Here is a 16,889-nt window from a genome sequence, read left to right as displayed (position 1 = left end):
TCAGAACACTCCTCCCACACTGACACCCAGAATTCAACTCAAGCTCCATTTCCTTTCTAATTGATGAGATACCGACTGTGCTATGTGCTGAGACACAAAGTGAATGAAAACAGCTTCTGCCTTCAGGGAGTTTACAGTCTACTGGAGGAGCCAGTGAGGGCTGCGTTGCTCACCGATGTTCACACTCATTTTGCTGTCTAGATAATTGGGACAATCATACAACTTCTAAGAACCCACAGTCTGGTAGGAATCTGGCATGTGGGAAAGAGAGGGCTGTGATTTTTCTGATTAGAATCAGACTATTCTAACTCATGACTCAGTCACTCCAGTTTCAACAATCCTCTTGTGTAGGAAAGTACTTGGAAAATACCTTCTATTTTAAAAATGGACCAAACGTGGGCTGCTGACTGCTACAGCACTGATTCAGTCCCAAGCATCATTGTCCCTCACTCACATCAGGTTGTTGATCCACATTTTTCTTCTATCCTCTGAAGGTCAAGGCAAAGGAAATATGGTCCTGCTTTCCTCAGAAACCAGAACACAGTGTCCCAGGCTTCAGAGCCCCTGCTACAGCCCCTCTTGTGGCAGACATTTGGGAGAGCACCATATCTGAAAACAAACGTTTGGCTCAGCTGTATAAGCTAGAACGGAGGAGGCAGGAGGTTTGGAAAGAGGAACTGAATTCATAAGCCTGGGAAAAACCTTGCACACCTACAAGCTGCATGGACATAGCCAAAGAACTTCAATGTTCTGTGCCTCAGTTTCCCTCATTTGCAAAACAAGGGTCACAGTAATCCCCTGCCTCACATGAGAGTTGCCAAGAAAAGTCAAATGAGATGACAGACACAAAATGCTTTAAAAGCCTCAAAGCACTGTACTTGTGTCAGCTCCCATTACCCCAGCTCCACTGTGACATTTAATGGCTGTGTCTCAAGGTGGGACACAGAAAATCACGTGTCTCAGGAAGAAAAGGAGAGGAAAGGAAATAATCAGAGTTTTCTGCCACATAATACAAAGCCCAGACATCATAAATAAAGATCAAATGTATGCCAACACAGAGGCTTGCAGCCCATGACCTAATAAAGAAGCCTTCAAGAGCTGCCCAAGTTGAAGGCTCTTTCTTGTGGCCACAGAGCTAACGAGTGTTCGAGGCAGGATTTGCACCCTCATCGCCTGAATCCAGATCCAATACTCTCTCCCAATTATGTATTTATTTTCTATGAAATTGTAGGCCGTGTTCTGAGAGGATGAGAGCACCTCATTGCTCCAATGGAGTCTCTGAAATATCAGCAGACCTTCAGTTTCCTCCTCGATAGGACTGAAGCAATAGTACTGGCTCCCTCATAGAGTTCTTGTGAAGATCAAATGAAATAATACAGACAAGGTGCTCTCCAAAGCCTTAAAGTGCTATCTAAACGGTAGCTATTATTATTTTCTACAAAGCTAACTAATGTTACTTAGCAAATTCTTGAACCTTGACTAGAAGCCCTCCTTTCCAAAAAGGTAAAAGTCAGCATGAAGAACCTAGACCCATTCACAGGAGCTGTCTTTTCTGAAGCCCTATGTGTGCCTTTCAGTCTCACGTACCTGGTACCCACTAGAATCTGCCCTTGAGGGCTCAAATTCAGAAGGCCCAGATCATAGCTAGGAGGGGCACCGCCCTCTGGGGACTGATGTTCAGATGAATATTTGCTGAGTTCTACTCTGCTCAAGCAGTCTTACCTGGGGGTCACAGCACTGTTCAGTCTTGTCTAGTGTGGAGGGTTTATTCAGGACCTAAATACAACTGTGAACAGCTTTTTTTGCCTTAAGCAGAGTGTCCTGATTTGTCCGTCAATCCCCAGAATTCTTTTTCTACCTCAGGGCTGTTTTCAAAAACACCCCAAGCCAGTTAGCCTAGGAAGCAGACCAAAGGATTGAAGTCACAAAGTTTGTTTCTGTACATTTTGCAAAATAGAAATATGGAAGATACTCTCCCACCAACCCCTGGGATCTTCCAAATCTTCTACATGCTCCTTCAAACATTTTAAAGTGAGAGTAAGACAAGAGGACAGAGAATATAGCAGAGGCCAAGAACTATATTCCCACCCCCACCACTACTCCCACCTCCCCTTCCCTTTCTAATCAATCAAGTGCTTTAACAAACAAGATATAAGTTCCATTTACCAGTGACTGTCTACCCTGTCAAGTCCAGAAAGGACTTGATATTCTTATAATGCAGTTGTGACAGAGTAGTTAGAGCTGATCTCAAAGCTGGGAAGACCTACACACAAGGCCCAACTCTGCCATGTACCCTCTGTGTAACCCTGCATAAATCTCCTAATCTCTCAATGATCTGGGCAACTCTTGAAGATTCTAAAGATTTGGAGAAGGCACCAACCAGCATTGGTAGAGGGAACTTCCTTAGCTGGGAGCCCCTCCTCTCCTCCAATGAAATCACAGGATGAAGTTCTATCCCCTCCCCTAGAAACCAAGTGAAAATATGGCCCAGCCTTGTTATGGAGCTACTGAGTAGGTTTAGAAAAAAAGAACCCGCTAGCAGGGAAGGGAGAAGCAGGTTCTACCCAATGTTTCAGATAAACTGTGATACCCATGTTTTGATGTAGATCCCTCCCTCAGCCCCTCCTGCTCCCTGATGAGCTGTCACAGAATGAATCCCAAAAGACCATAACTGAGGGGGTGGCTAAGTGGCACAGTGAATAGGGCCCTGAATTCAGGAGGACTTGAGTTCAAATGCAGCTTCAGACACTTAACACAAAACACAAAAAACTAGCCGTGTGACCTTGGGCAAGTCACTTAACCCCAATTGCCCTACCTTCCCCCATCCAAAAAGCAAAAAAAAAAAAAAAAACATAGCTTATGACCTTCAGAAATGAGAGAAAGGGGGTTTAGGGCTTTGAAAGGGGAACCAATTTAAATGTCCTTTCCTAAATTAGGGACTACAGTGACTTGGGGAACAGGAGGTCTCCTGAATCTCATGACACCACCATTTCCCAGTCTCCCATCAACAAACCTACCTCTGGATTTCCTGGTGAATATTTCAGACTTCTAGTTGCTGCTGGTACCCCTCATTTGTGGAGTTCCCCTATATAAAAAGAATTCTATAAGGTGGGGATTGGGAGGAATCCCAAAGATTTTTTCACCACTCTCCATTTCATGTTTCCTAATAATAACATGCCAGCTTCTTAGGAGATTTATCATGAAATATTGAGTGGTGGAGGTGGAGAAAGGCAAATACAGCCAGAGATAACAACGTAAACTGTTCCACAAGTTACAAAGGCTCTTCTGCCTAATTTGGCTCCTCAGTACCCACTGAAGGACATCTAGTACAGTCTCTAAAGGTCATGGGTTTAGAGACAGAAGGACCTTCAAGGCCATCCAGTTCAACCCCTTCATTTTACAGATGAGTAAACTGAGGCCCAGACAGTGTGACAAAGAAGTGACAAATAAGGGATTTGAACCCAGGACTGTAAATCTATTGTTCTTTCCATACACCCCATGTCCTCTCTGTGGCTTAGTCTCTTGACTAACTCAACTAGACCCAGTCCCACAGCCAGTCTTGGTACCAGCTTTCCTTTCTTCCTAGAATGCATTCCCTGTTCCCTTGGACCTCTAAGAACCCCCTCACTGTCTTCAGTATTCAATGAAAGCTTCTCCTCTACAAGAAGTCCTTCCTGATCCCTATCTTCACTCTCTCCAAATGCTAGTAGCCTCCATGTGGTATTTACTTTGTATTTATTCTGATACGGTACGGTCTTTGAAGGCAGGAACTGTTTCATTATTGTCTTTGAACGCCCATCACTTTGCACAGAGGAGATATTTAATACATGTTTGTTGGTTCATTGACTCACTACCTTGCCTGTCTCTATTTTCTTGATGTTCTCTGTTAGATTCATATTCCACTTCTCCACCCCATCTCACTTGTAATTAGTTGCCTTTTTCACCCATATTATATAGGTGCCAACAGTTCACTCTTTTTTTTTTTTTTTCTTTTTTGTTTTTTGGAGGGCAGTTGGGGTTAAGCAATTTGCCCAAGGCCACACAGCTAGTTTTTGTGTTAAGTGTCTGAGGCCAGATCCTAACTCAGATCCTCCTGACTCTAGGGCTGGTGTTGTACTGACTGTTCACTCTTGAATCTGGGCACTACAGTCTAATACTTTATATTCCAACTGGTTAAACGAATTCTTTTCTCTCACATTTCAATAGACTGATGAAGCATTTTCTTCCCAACTACTCTATGAGATAGGTAGTGGAGATATTAGTTCCATTGCACAGATATGGAAAGTGAAGGTCAAAGAAGTCAAAGGATTTACTTGATCCTCTTTCCCCTCTAGGTTTTTGGGACATTGTTCTTCCTTCTGCTCTTTCCTGACTGTCTCCTTTGCTAGATCCCCCTTTGTTACATGCCTCCTATACATGGGCATACCCTAGATTTTGGTCTTTAGCCCTCTCCTCTTCTTACCTTTTATCAGCTCCCATGGGAGCTCTCTATATAGAGAGGTGATATACTCTATGCAGATGATTCCAAGGTCTATTATCCAGCCCTAAACTCACCTAGGCTCAGTCTGGCATCATCCCCATCTTCACCACAATGATTGGCATTTATAAAGCACCTAAGACTTGCAAAGTGCTTTACAGGGTGACTTCATTTGGGCCTCATAACCCTGGGATGGGGAATGGGGTGGGGGGGGGGTAGATGTATTATTATTTCCATATTACAGATGAGGAAACTGACCACCAAAAACGGTTTAAGTGACTTACCCAGGATCACACATTTAGGAACTTCAAGCTCAGGTCTTATTGCCTTATAAGTCTTGTGCTCTTCACACACTGAATGACTTAGTTATTACCAATTAAATGCTTCTTGGACATCTAAAGCACAGTATGCCTAAAGCAGAACTCATCATGTTTCCCCCAAATACTCACCTCTGCCAAATGTTCCTATTATTGTCAAGGACATCACCATCCTCCCAGTCACCCAGGTTCTCAACCTCAATGTCATCCTTGACCCCTCACTTGGACTCACCCCATGTATCCAATTCATTGCCAAATCCTATCATTTCTACCATTTCAGCATTTCTCATACCTCATACCTCCATTCCCATCTTGTTTGCACTGGCAGCCCTCCTTACTTGAAATGCCCCTTCTCACCTCTACCTCTAGGCTTCCCCCAAGATTCAGCTCAAATCCCATTTTCTTCAGGAGGTCTTTCCCATAACCCCTCAGCAGGGCTTTCCCCTCTGAGGTTACCTTCCATCTACTCAGTATATATCTTGTATGTATCTAATTAGTTACATGTTGTCTCTGCCATCTATATGTTAATTCCTTGAAGAGAGGGTCTGTGTTTTTGACCTTTCCTTGAATCTTTAGCACTCAGCACATGCCTCTCATATATTAAACACTTAAGACATGATTGTTGGCTGGCCGTGTATGATTCACCACTGACCCTAGGTCTTCTTACCTAGAATTCCGGGCTTTTCCAAGGTCTTTTCCAGATCTGAATTTGAAAATCTAATGAACCTACAGTCTAATTCCACTGAGGAGGTCACAGGACAAGAGGATTGAGAGGTAGAAAGGACCTTAGAAGTCATCCAGGGTCTTTGAAGGTTAATGTGCCCTAATAATACAAATGGTGAAACTAATGATTTTGTATCTCAGACCTTCTTCTGCTCCTCCATATGGGAATTGGTGCCTTGGTAGATTAACATAATTACTTTTGTTTGTTTCCCCTTAAAAGTTTAGTGAAAGTCATTCCACTAAGAAAGGCCTACTTCACAGAACTAGGAAAAGAAGTCTGCAATTTCTTGGGTTTTTGACTAAGATAAAATGTCCCAGCTTCTCTCTGGGGGTTACTGCCTGCAAAGGGAGAGATCCCAATGCCTTTTCCTCTGGCTTTTTTCATGTCTAACTTACTATAGCCTACTTACCCTTCAAAAAACAAATGGGGTAAGTAAACAGCATGAGCTTCCCCTTAATCTGCCAGTTGCATTTCAAAACACTGAGGTTAGGGTGAGAAAACTGAAATATATCAGAGCATAGGTAGATTCCCAGACAATTCTGCCTCAGTACAATGTACTACATAGGTCAGAATTCACTCAAAATCATAGCTCCAGAACCCTGCTGATTTGTTTATTTTTCCTGGTCAGCCAGGGAACATAATTAGTTCAGAGCAAAGGCATTTAATGAAAAGGCAAAATCAGAAAAGTAACAATAAAACATTTACCCCACAACTTTAGGGCACACTCTCCCACAAATACATAGAGACTCAGTGGGGAGAGTGAAAACACATAGGAAACATGTGGAGAGAAACAAACATAGGAAGCACCTGGTCAGGGCAAACACATAGAGAACATATGTAATCAAAGCTCATATAGAAAGCAACTTGCCCTTCTTGCAGAAGGGGCCCACTGTAGTTTTCTGATGATGTAATCCCACTGAGCTTGCTCTCCCCCGTGCTCATATCCCAAATAGCCTCTGGCAGGCAGGAAATTTCTGCTGGACACTGATTCCTCCTGATCTTACTGGCCGCTACTAGATGGTGTACCACTAGTTCTGTGGCTGTTGTTTGTCACTGTCAGAAGTCGCTCCACTGCACACAAGACTTTGGACCTTTTCTCTTGTGTCAGCTTCTTGCTGCAAATGTATTCTTAGCTGAGGTTCTACCTCTTCTGTCTTGAAACCCACAACAATTTCAGCTATCTACACCTGCAAGCTTAAATCAACTTTGTAATTTCCACTTCCTACTCACTAGGGACAATGTCTCTGTTAGAAACCACTCTCTGATTTAGGATTAGAAATCTCTTGTGGCTCCCTACTAGGGTTTCATTGTTAAACTGCATCAATAAACTGTATCAACATTGGTTTAGAGTCTGCCCTTCCAACAAATTATCTAGGGATTTCTAGATCCAAGGCCAATCAGTTTTTCAACTTCAAAATCCTCACATGCAAATCAGTTTTGGGAGAAAGGCACAAGAACAAATGCTAAGTCTAGAGGCAAGATCGTTGTTTTCTTTCTACTTCTCTTCAGAATATGTGACCAAAAGCAAGATGCACTGCAAAATTATACATAATTACAGTTCTCACATGGTCTTAGAGATCATCTAATCCAACCCTCCTCCTTCCATGTTATAGATGAACAAACTGAGGCCTAAAGAGAGAGGGCAACTTGCCCAAGATGACACAGTCAGTGGAAAGATCCCGGACTGTAAACCAAGCCTAGAAGCTAGGTGGCACAGTAGATAGAGCACAAAACTTGAAGTCCTGAGTTTAGATCCTGATCAGATACTTAGTAGCAACGTGACCCTGAGCAAGTCACAACCTCTCTGTGCCTATTCTCTAAAATGGGAATAAATATAGCACCCACTTCGGAGTTAAGCATTATATGAGTTAATATATCAAAGTGCTTTGCAAAAGAAAGTGTCAATATAAATGCTATTTACTATTGTTATTATTATACCTTGTGATTTCCAGAAAAAGGCTTTCCCCCCTGCCACATGCCTCCTATTCTATCAAGTATTAGGCTGGCAGCTAGGAAATCATCAATTTAAGCTGTTAGCATAGATGAAAATTCAATTGTGAATTCCTAGGCACCAGAAAAAGAACAGGGAGCCTGTCTAGGCTTCAGAGGTCATAGGAAGAATACAAAGCCAACCTGGCTGAATTGTACAAGACATATATACATGACATTTTCAAAACTTCTCTATGTTAAGCTCAAAATTACAGGATAGTTGCACACATGCCAGTCACATGGCTCAGGAAACACAGCTTCCCACTTCACCAGAATCCAAACTCATCTCTTCTGTCAGAAATGAAGACCCGATCTTCAATGGGAAAAAGTTAGGACCAAGTATCTATTACCCTTCTTCAATTCAGTTATTAAAGACATAAAAGCCCCTGCCATTAATGAGTTTAAATTCAATACAATATGTGCACAAAGAAGTTGGGGGTGGGAGGTCTGAACCTGTGATTTCATCAATATGGGAAACTCCTAGAGAACAAAAAACCCTCCACCAATGGAGTCAGTGAGTCCATAAACATTTAATAAGAACCTACTATGTGCCAGGCAATGCCAGGTACTGCAAATAAAAACAAAAGTAAAAGAAAGTCCCTGCCCTCAAGGAGCTCACAGTCTAATGACGAGGACAATGGGCAAACAACTATGGACAAATAAGATACATACAAGATAAAATGAAGATAATAAACAGATGGAGGCAGGAACAGTCGTGAGGATCAGCATTTGTTCTGCAACAGCCTTCGAGAATCACCCAGGGTACTGAGACATCAAGCGACTTGACCAGGCTGACACAGCCCATAAATGTCAGATATGGGGTTGACACTACTCCTAGTTCATGATGCCACTCCCTCCCTCTACAGATAAGTAAAGTATAAGGAAAAGGGAATGATGAGAGATCACTAACCGCTCATCTACCTCACCCCTCATTCATGGATCCATATCAGAGAAATCTACATAATCGTCTGGGTGCCAGGACAGCTCTGTCCATGAAGGAGTCTGGGAAAAAACTGCCAGCAGACAAGTGGCCAGTGCTCATGCCAGATGCCCATGACCTTGGCCTTTTTCCCTTTCCTACTACACTCCACTTTTCAGTTTGTCCTTTTCTTTATTTTTTTCAGAGTCAACAAGTCAACAAGCCCTTATTAAAAAGCCTACATGGGATGTACAGGAAAACTGATAAGGTAGGGAAAAGGTCTTAAAACCTTGAGGGATGGAATAGAATAAGCTTAGGCTTAATCAATGCTCTGTGTTCATTGGGAAAGGCTGGATTCTCACAAGATGCACACAATCCATGCCACAGGTAGTCTTATCAGGGAAACTGTCATAACCACCAGAAATAGAACTATTCAAGAACACCTAGTCCTGGTGGGTTTCACCTTTTTGGTGTCCTGGACTCTTTGGGCAGTCATTCTGGTGACACCTGTGAATCCCTTCTGAAAATAATGTTCTTAAACACAAAATAAAATGCATAAGATTGCAAAGAAAACTATATTGAAATAGTTTTAATTTTAAAATTTTAATTTTAAAAAATTATCAATTTTTTAAAAAAGCAAATTCATGGTACTGAGGTTAAGAACCCCTATCCTAATCTAATCATCTATATTTTACAGATCAGGAGACCAAGGCCCAAAGAGGCAGTCATTGGCCTAAGATTCCAGAGGTGGTGAATGGCAGAGCTGCAATTAAAACTGAAGTCCCATGACTTCGAATCCTCTACTGATTCCTCTGTGCCATGATGCCTAATTCCTTTCTCCCCACAAAAGGAGGAGAAAGAGGAGAGAAGAAGATGTAGTAGTAGTAGTAGTAGTAGTAGTAGTAGTAGTAGTAGTAGTAGTATGACAAGAATAAAATTTTTCTGTTTGCTCTTTCATCAGTGCTTGGTACCTAGTAGAAAAGGCTGGATTCTCACAAGATTCACACAATCCATGACACAGGTAGTCTTGTCAGGGAAACTGTCATAACCATCAGAAAGAGAACTCTGCTAAATGCCCTACACTCTCTCCCATAATAACCATAATCTAAAACATGAGAATAACAACCTTTCCCAAGACTCTGATTCCCACCATCTGTCAATACCCTTCAAAACTTTCACAGAGTTCAGACTCTGCCCAGATTCCCAGGTCTATGCTGCAGTGATGGGACACTTGACCTCTGGCCTTGGCCACTACTGGAGAATAAGAAAAATGTGGTCTTTCCCCAAATGTTAAATGTAGCCCTCAAATTATACCTAAGAGGAAAACTCACCAGGTAGAGAAAAGGTCCTAAAACCTTATAAGATGGAATAGAATGAATGGAGGCTCTGGCACCTATCAGGAGTGGCTGGTTACATCAGAGAATGGTTCTCAAATCACACACAATCCACAGAGCAGGCAGTGGGAACCAGTAAAACTGTCAGAACTGCCCAAGGCAGGAGCCCCAGGGGACCTTCTGTGCCCTCAACTCAACAAAACAATAAACAGATGTGAGAAAGTGAATCAGCAGCATATTACTTTATACTGGGCAAGAAAAAAAAACACAGAAGACCACGTGTATATGATCATCAAATTAGGAAATTCCTTCCACTTTCCGGATCCTGGCTATATTTCATTTTGAATTTCATATTACTTCCCTTTCACACACACTCTATTTTAGAGAACTTGACCTGCTAGTGTTCCTCGTACAAGATTTTTTGTCTCTGACTTGTGTCTTTGCACAAGCAGTAACCTCCTAGTCCTGCCCCCATCCTAATCCAGAATAACTCTGTCCTCACTTCTGCCTCTTAGAATCCCTGTCTTCCAAGAGCATACAGTTCACATAAAGCTTTTCTTGACCATCTGATTCTGAGCACTTTCTGTGCCTTGGAATGACTTTGAATATGCTTTGTATTTAATTCTGCCTGCATGCATAGTTAGCCCCCCTATTAACATAACACACTTCCCCCCCACCCCAGCCACAGAGAATGTGAGTGCCTTCAGAAGGGGGTCTATTTTGATTTGTCTGTGGATCCCCACCACTTAGGCCACAAGGTCTGTTAAATTAAATCACATCATACCACTTGTTGGCCATGAAACACACCTGTTAACCAAGATTCATAGTGACAGAAATCAAATTAATGGGCCAGACAGGAGAAGAGAAAGCTATTTTAACCCTTTTTTCAAGGATCAAGGGATCTAGCTGGATCCAAATACAAACAAGGAATTTGGTAACACAGCAGCAAAGAACTAACATTTATGAATAGCCTTAAATAACTTTACAAAAATTATCTCATTGTATCCCTATAACAACCCTGAAAGGTAGGTTATAGTAATCCCAATTTTGCAGATGAGGAGATTGAGGCAGAGAGAGGTTGAGTGAGCTGGTAAATATCTGAGGCTAGGTTTGCACTCAGGTATTCTTGACTGCAGGTCCAAAGCTCTGTCCACTGTACCCCCTAGGTAATATCTATATGTCTATCGTGAGGCTTAAGTGTGTATATAAACTGCGCATTGAAAACCTCAAAGTACAACATAAGGGATGGCTCATATTTTTAAAGTTTTATTTTAGGATTTCATTGGTTTGAGGAACTCCCGGTGTGGAAATTCCCTCCACCAATCCAAGTCTGCAACTTCAAACTCTAGGTAGTCCTCAGGAGTGAGAAGTTAACTGATTTGAGCAGGATCACACAGCCAGGAGAGGGCAGAGAACCCCAGCCTTCCCAACTCCAAGGCTGGTTTTTGCTTTTTGGGGGATTCTCCATGATGATCATTAAAAATGAGTTGCAAAACTTTTTTAATTAAAAATCTAAGAGGTTTAAGTTTCAGAAATACTTCCTGAACACAACTGAATGGTAGAAGAAAATCAGAGGGTTAATGAAAGAGGGGGGATGACAGTTAAAACACTGAAGATCAACCTAGACAAAAGAATGCTGAGGGGTGATTCTGTAATTTTCTTCAGATACCTGTGGCCTCTGACCCGAATGTTGACGACCAGTTATTATTCTTTATCTAGAGTATAGAGAGAGCTAGGGGAAAACAATAGCACCCTGGAGTCTGCAAAGAGCTTCACATAGATAATCCCAACTAAATCTCAAGAGGGTCCTCAAGGTAGTCACTTCAGGGCTTAATATCCCCATTGAACAGTGGAAAACATTGAGGCTAAGAGAAGTCACCCGATATGGCCATGGACACTCAGCCAGTAAATGTCAGAGGCAGCATTTGACCAAAGGAAGCATGACTCCAAGTCTAGATGTGCCGCAATACTCTGCTGCCTCCTCAAAAGAAAAGGGGAATGAACTGGGGACATCAGCAGGATGGGGAGGGTTGGCAACAGGTTATGCTGAAGAAGGAATTTTGCCTCTTCTTCCCAGGGAGTCTGGGATTAAAGACAGTGCTGCTTTAAGTGACAGAGATCAAACAGATGACCTGTCAAAGTTCCTGCCAGTTCATGATCCAATGAATTGATGAATTGTGGGTGAATTTGATATTATATTTAAGAGCCCTTTACTTACTTGGTCACAACTACTTAACACCTTAGAAGGGAACAAGCGAGAGGTTATAGTCAGTAAGACTGGTACTATGTAAATTGGTCTAGGCCCAGACATTCCCAAATGGAGTGTTTCCTCCACTGTCCCTGTGCACCTATTGTCTGGTAGGGCATAAGCTGGTTTTGGAAAGTTTTGAAAATATCCCTCTTCTATCATTTACTTTTCTACACCCTCTTAATCCCTAACAACACTGAAGCAGTGTAGAGCTGTAGAAAGAATCCTGGATTTGGAGTCACCAGATGACATAACACCTCTGGGACCCTGAGAAAGTCACTTAGGTTCTCAAAGACTCAGTTTTCTCCTCTGTAAGATGAGGTTGAACTAGACCTTGTCTGAAGTTCCTTCCAGTTCTAAAACTATGATTCTATAAGGAATTGCTTTTGGACCCTCAAAGTTTGCAGGTTAGTCTATCTCTGCCAACATAGATGTTGCTGCTATGGTTACCAAAGACTTGCTGAGAACTTAGGACAGTGCCCTGGCTACTTTTTATCATTAGACAAGCTTATAACTAAGTCTACTCCTCTCATTTCAACTGGACAGCTAGGGAAATCCATGAAAGAGAGTAAGAGTATTGGCCTCAAAACTCATCCTGAGAAAATATTATTGTTGTCTTAATGCCTCTTTCCCCTCCCTCCCCCCAGGAACTATGTTAAGATTAAAAGCAGCTACAAGATAAAGATCTTTTTGGGGGGACTTGTGTTTTAGGAGTGTAGAGTCTCATATTTCCAGTCTAAATTTCTGTAACTATTGAGAAAACACAAAGATTCAACCAAGAATATATCTTCCCATTTTCATATTTTAAAAAAACCCTCCCATTGTGTGCATGTGTGTATGTATTTCTTCACAGTTTGGCCAAGACACACAAGTCTATCACAGTTTGGATTTGGTTTTCATCACAATGGAATAATCTGATTTAACCCCTTGAAGTCCTGATCACTAATGAAACCAGAATTCACTCAAAAAAAAAAAAATCAAATGCATAACTTGCCTTGGTAGTCACAAGACAAAACAGCTGTGAAAGTCCAATTGGCCCAGGCCCCATTTCTCCAACTCTTCTAAAACACAGGACAGAGAGCCTCTTGGAGGAATGGAGTGGCCACTAAAGAGTTAACCCAGCTGAGTTCTGGGATAAGATGAGGATGGAGTCTGATTTTTTTTTTAAGGCAAACACCTGGAGGGGAAAAAAAGTAGTATTTTGTTTCTACCTCAAGAAATTGCCGACAAACATAAAGCAAATCACATCAGTGGAATACTCAATTATCTGCACATGCTAATTAACTAAATGTAATCAGCCCCCTTTCAGGCCTCTTTTCACCTGCAGTAATATAGGGACTGGATTTGCTTCCCTGATCCCCACCATGGGTAAAAACATTAGACAGTCTGCATGGTGCATCCAAGAGTAACTAGTAAGCACGGATTTCTGCTGATGGCAGGAATTTTCTCTGCTCAAGGCACCAAGAGAACCCACAATATGGAGATGGTAGGACCGGCTGTACACTGCAATTATTTCCCAAAGATATTTTAAAGCATCGACTTAAAGTTCAGCTAGATAAAACTGTGCTCTGAGAGGGTTGTTTCATAAAATCGGACCGAGAGAGTCATCTGAAGTCGTAAATATGCAGCCATGACAATTAAATATTCATGAAATCAAGAGTTACTGAAAAGCTGAGTATATTAGAATATTAAAATCCATTGCCTTTTCCCCCTCTTCTTTCTTATAGGCTTTTTTTTTCTGTATCTGCAGAGCAACAAAACCCAATCTAAATGTCTTACAATCCCAACGGTTTAGTGAGTTGCTTTTCACATGGAAACCATATCACTGACCCCCCCCCCCCCCATTGACACACAGCCCTGATGCTCATCTTGATTCCTGCATGCAGCACACAATCTGACCACTGGTGATTTCGGGGAAGACAAGCATTTTCCCCCTTAAGACTTGTCAAGTGAACCCAACTCTAAATTCAGTGTGGCTAGCGCATACTCAGTGTGATCCAGCCATAGTTTAAGTATTTATTCAATCTACCTGCATATTATAAGTATTCACAGAAACCAGACCACTTTCCAACTCAAAGGTTTAAAGCCTTCCTGGGATACTATTGTCTCTTAAGACAGTGGAACTCATCATACTACCCACATCTTTCCCATTCAACTCACATTGATCAGACCAAGCCTGATGTAGTAAATGGCCTGAGCACAGTTCTACAGCTCCCAAACACAAATCATAACTTTTTGGGGAGAGGGGGAGGATAGAAATTCCCATTCAATTTCCCCAAGTTTAATATCATCAATGCAGGTGCCTCCCATGTTCCACAGAACACTTAGTCTTCATCAGTTTCACCAAAACCACATGAAGATGCAGAAAATGACCAGAGACAGATTCACTTTCTGAACAGTACACTGGGCTGACGCTGTCATAATGGCAATTTTTAAAATTCCATTTATTTCTCTTTGTGATTTGAGGGGTGGCAGGGACAGGATGAAATTGGAACCATCTTTCCTTGAACTCCATTACCTAAAAGGCTGTCTGTCCCTTTCTACAGTAAGAAGGAGCTGTCCCTTGGTCTGCAATGACACAGCAGGGTTGAGCCCGATTTGAGGGGCTGCCCTTGGGGGGGGGGGGACAGGTGAGGCCCCAGGGCTCCGCAGCATTAATAAGGCTCAATCCTGCAAATGAAAGAAACTTTACTCCCCGCTGCTGGACATCTATCTGCACTGGGGCTTCTCTCCTGCTCCCCGCCCCCGACCCCAAGGCTTCCCCAGAACCACTTCAGAACTCGTGGCTCTGGAGGAAGGAGCCTGCAGAGCCTGCTCCCTTGAATTTGAGAGGGCAAGCAGAGGTCTGTCTGCCCGCCCTGCTGGGCTGCTGGCCCCAGCCGCCCCCTGCCGTCCCTGCCTCACCCTCACCCCTCATCTCTGGGCATGGGAGAGCTAGCAGCAGCCAGACCCGCCTTTGCACACCCAGACAGCTCCATCCACCCTGCAATCCAGGACAGGCTCCTCCACGCCGGCGCTGCCTCCACTTCCTAAAGTCACTCCCCATAGCCACCCCCGCCCCGCGAGAGACCAACAGATACACAGGACAGACAAACAGACACCTGGACAGGCAGACAGAAAGGCCGGCCGGCCGGCAGGCAGCCCTTCTCGCCCTGTCCCAGGCCCCCGCCCCTCCGCCCGCAGACCCCACCCTCTGGCCCGGGCTCTCCAGCCAGGGCAGGGGGTGGAGGCGATCCGAGGGCTCCCGGCTCAGCGCGGAGATGCTGGGGAGGGGGCGGCCGGCAGACCTACCTTTTTGTCTTCTTTCTCACTGTTTGGTCTCTTCTCTGGGTGGCTGTCCCCGGCGGCCGCACTTTCCCCAGGCTGCTCATCCTGCGGCGGCGGCGGTGGCGGCGGCGGTGGCGGTGGTGGTGGTGGCTGCTGACAGCCTCCGCCAGCCCCCTGAGAGTGGGGGATGGGCTCTGGGCACTGAGAAACTCCCTTAACATCCATCTCCATCTTCCGATTCACTGTAGGGCGAGACAAAAGCGGGGCAAGGACTTGGCAGCCAGCGGCGCACGGCGGCTCCCTTCACGGGCCCGCGGCACGCATGGCTAGGGGAGCCGGCACGGGCGCAGTCGCTCTGGCTCCAGCTCCGGCTCCGGCTCCGGCTCCGGCTCGGGCTCCGGCTGGGTTCGGGCTTCGGCTCTCCCCCGCCCCGGGCTCTCAGCCGCCCGCCCCCCTTCCTCCTTCCCTCTCTTCCTCCTTTCCTTCCTTCCTCCCTCCCTCCCTCCTCTCCCCTAGAACGTCCAGACTTTTGTATCCATTGAGAGCGCGCCTATGCCTGTGGGGCTGCGTGTGTGTGTGTGTGTGTGTGTGTTGTGTGTTGTGTGTGTCCTTGGTGCGGTGGCCTTCAAGCTCCCCGAAACAGCCAACGAGAACCAAGCAGCTGACGCCTGGCCGCCCAGACCCGCTGAGCTCCAGCCGGGCGCGGTGGTTATTTACTTTCCCTCCTTATCTAGGTCCCAAATCCAGACCTTTGTTTTTTCCCTTCTCCCCCTCTCTGGCTCCCTTCTGCTTTTCCCGTTTCCCTAAACCCCCTCCCCGGGAGCCTTTGGAACAAAGTTAACTGGAAGAACAAACCACAGATCGCCGGGATTAGCCTGGGGAAACTGCCAATATGCTGGTCACGCCAAGGAAAAGTTCAATGTCCACCCCACCCCCACGCCGACCCCACCCCCAACCCCCGGTGCTCACCCAGCTAGGCTTCCCTCCTCCCCTCCCCTTCCCCCGGCCAGAGCCTGTGCTACCCAAAAGCAAAGGAAAACAAGCGATTTCCCGACCTGTGCAAGGTGGTGGTGGCGAGGATGAGAGCCGAGCATGGGCACGATTGTGGCTGGCGTAGCCCCCCCTCTTACCCACGCCCGACCCCCCCACTCCACCTCCCCCCTTCCACTGGTGACTGCGATCTCCTGGATGGCAGTCGCCTGGCAGGCTGGGGTGAGTGTGTGCGCGCGCGTGTGTCTGAGTGTGAGTGTGTGTTTGGTGTGTGTGACTGGAGCTCCCTCTCTCCTTCTCCCTCTGTCTGCTCTGCCAGCGGCGTGGCACGCAGCATTGCACAAGGAGAACTGGAGTAAAGAGGAAAAACAAGAGACAATTTCGGGCAGGAAATCGACATCCCTCCCAGCAGCCTGCTCCCGGGTTTGAACCTGACCAGAGGGGAGAAAATATCGTCTGTCTCTTAGTCTGTCTCCTTTTAGTTTGGAATAAATGTCGGGAGCCCAAGCTGGATGGGGGAGGAGAAGGGAGAGGAGAGAAGCTAGGGGCAGGCATTTACTGCAATATGCCTTGGATTTTTTTTCTTTCCAAATGTTAGCTGCCTTTTTAAGATTGGAAGTTGTG

The 16,889-nt window shown here is 44.7% G+C and overlaps 1 protein-coding gene across 14 annotated transcripts in view; it reads right to left on the bottom strand.

The window, feature by feature from the left end:
* RBMS3 (RNA binding motif single stranded interacting protein 3) overlaps window positions 1-16,482 on the bottom strand; it is a 1,480,592-nt gene extending 1,464,110 nt beyond the window's left edge. For 3 of the 14 annotated variants that reach the window (XM_069088554.1, XM_069088558.1, XM_069088559.1), the window contains exon 1: window positions 15,300-15,678. In XM_069088554.1, the coding sequence (XP_068944655.1) occupies window positions 15,300-15,506 (207 nt within the window). In that variant the 5' untranslated portion in view covers window positions 15,507-15,678. Of the gene's footprint in view, window positions 1-15,299; window positions 15,686-16,130; window positions 16,214-16,330 lie in introns of those variants that run through there. The other 11 variants (XM_069088550.1, XM_069088553.1, XM_069088561.1 and 8 more) reach the window with 7 other exon arrangements.
* Window positions 16,483-16,889: the final 407 nt, after the last annotated feature.

Source organism: Petaurus breviceps, unplaced genomic scaffold (genome assembly GCF_028583685.1).
Source record: "Petaurus breviceps papuanus isolate PSGF00001 unplaced genomic scaffold, PetGlider_PUasm1.0 185, whole genome shotgun sequence".
NCBI lineage: Eukaryota > Metazoa > Chordata > Mammalia > Diprotodontia > Petauridae > Petaurus > Petaurus breviceps.
This window is presented reverse-complemented; position numbering and strand designations above follow the sequence as displayed.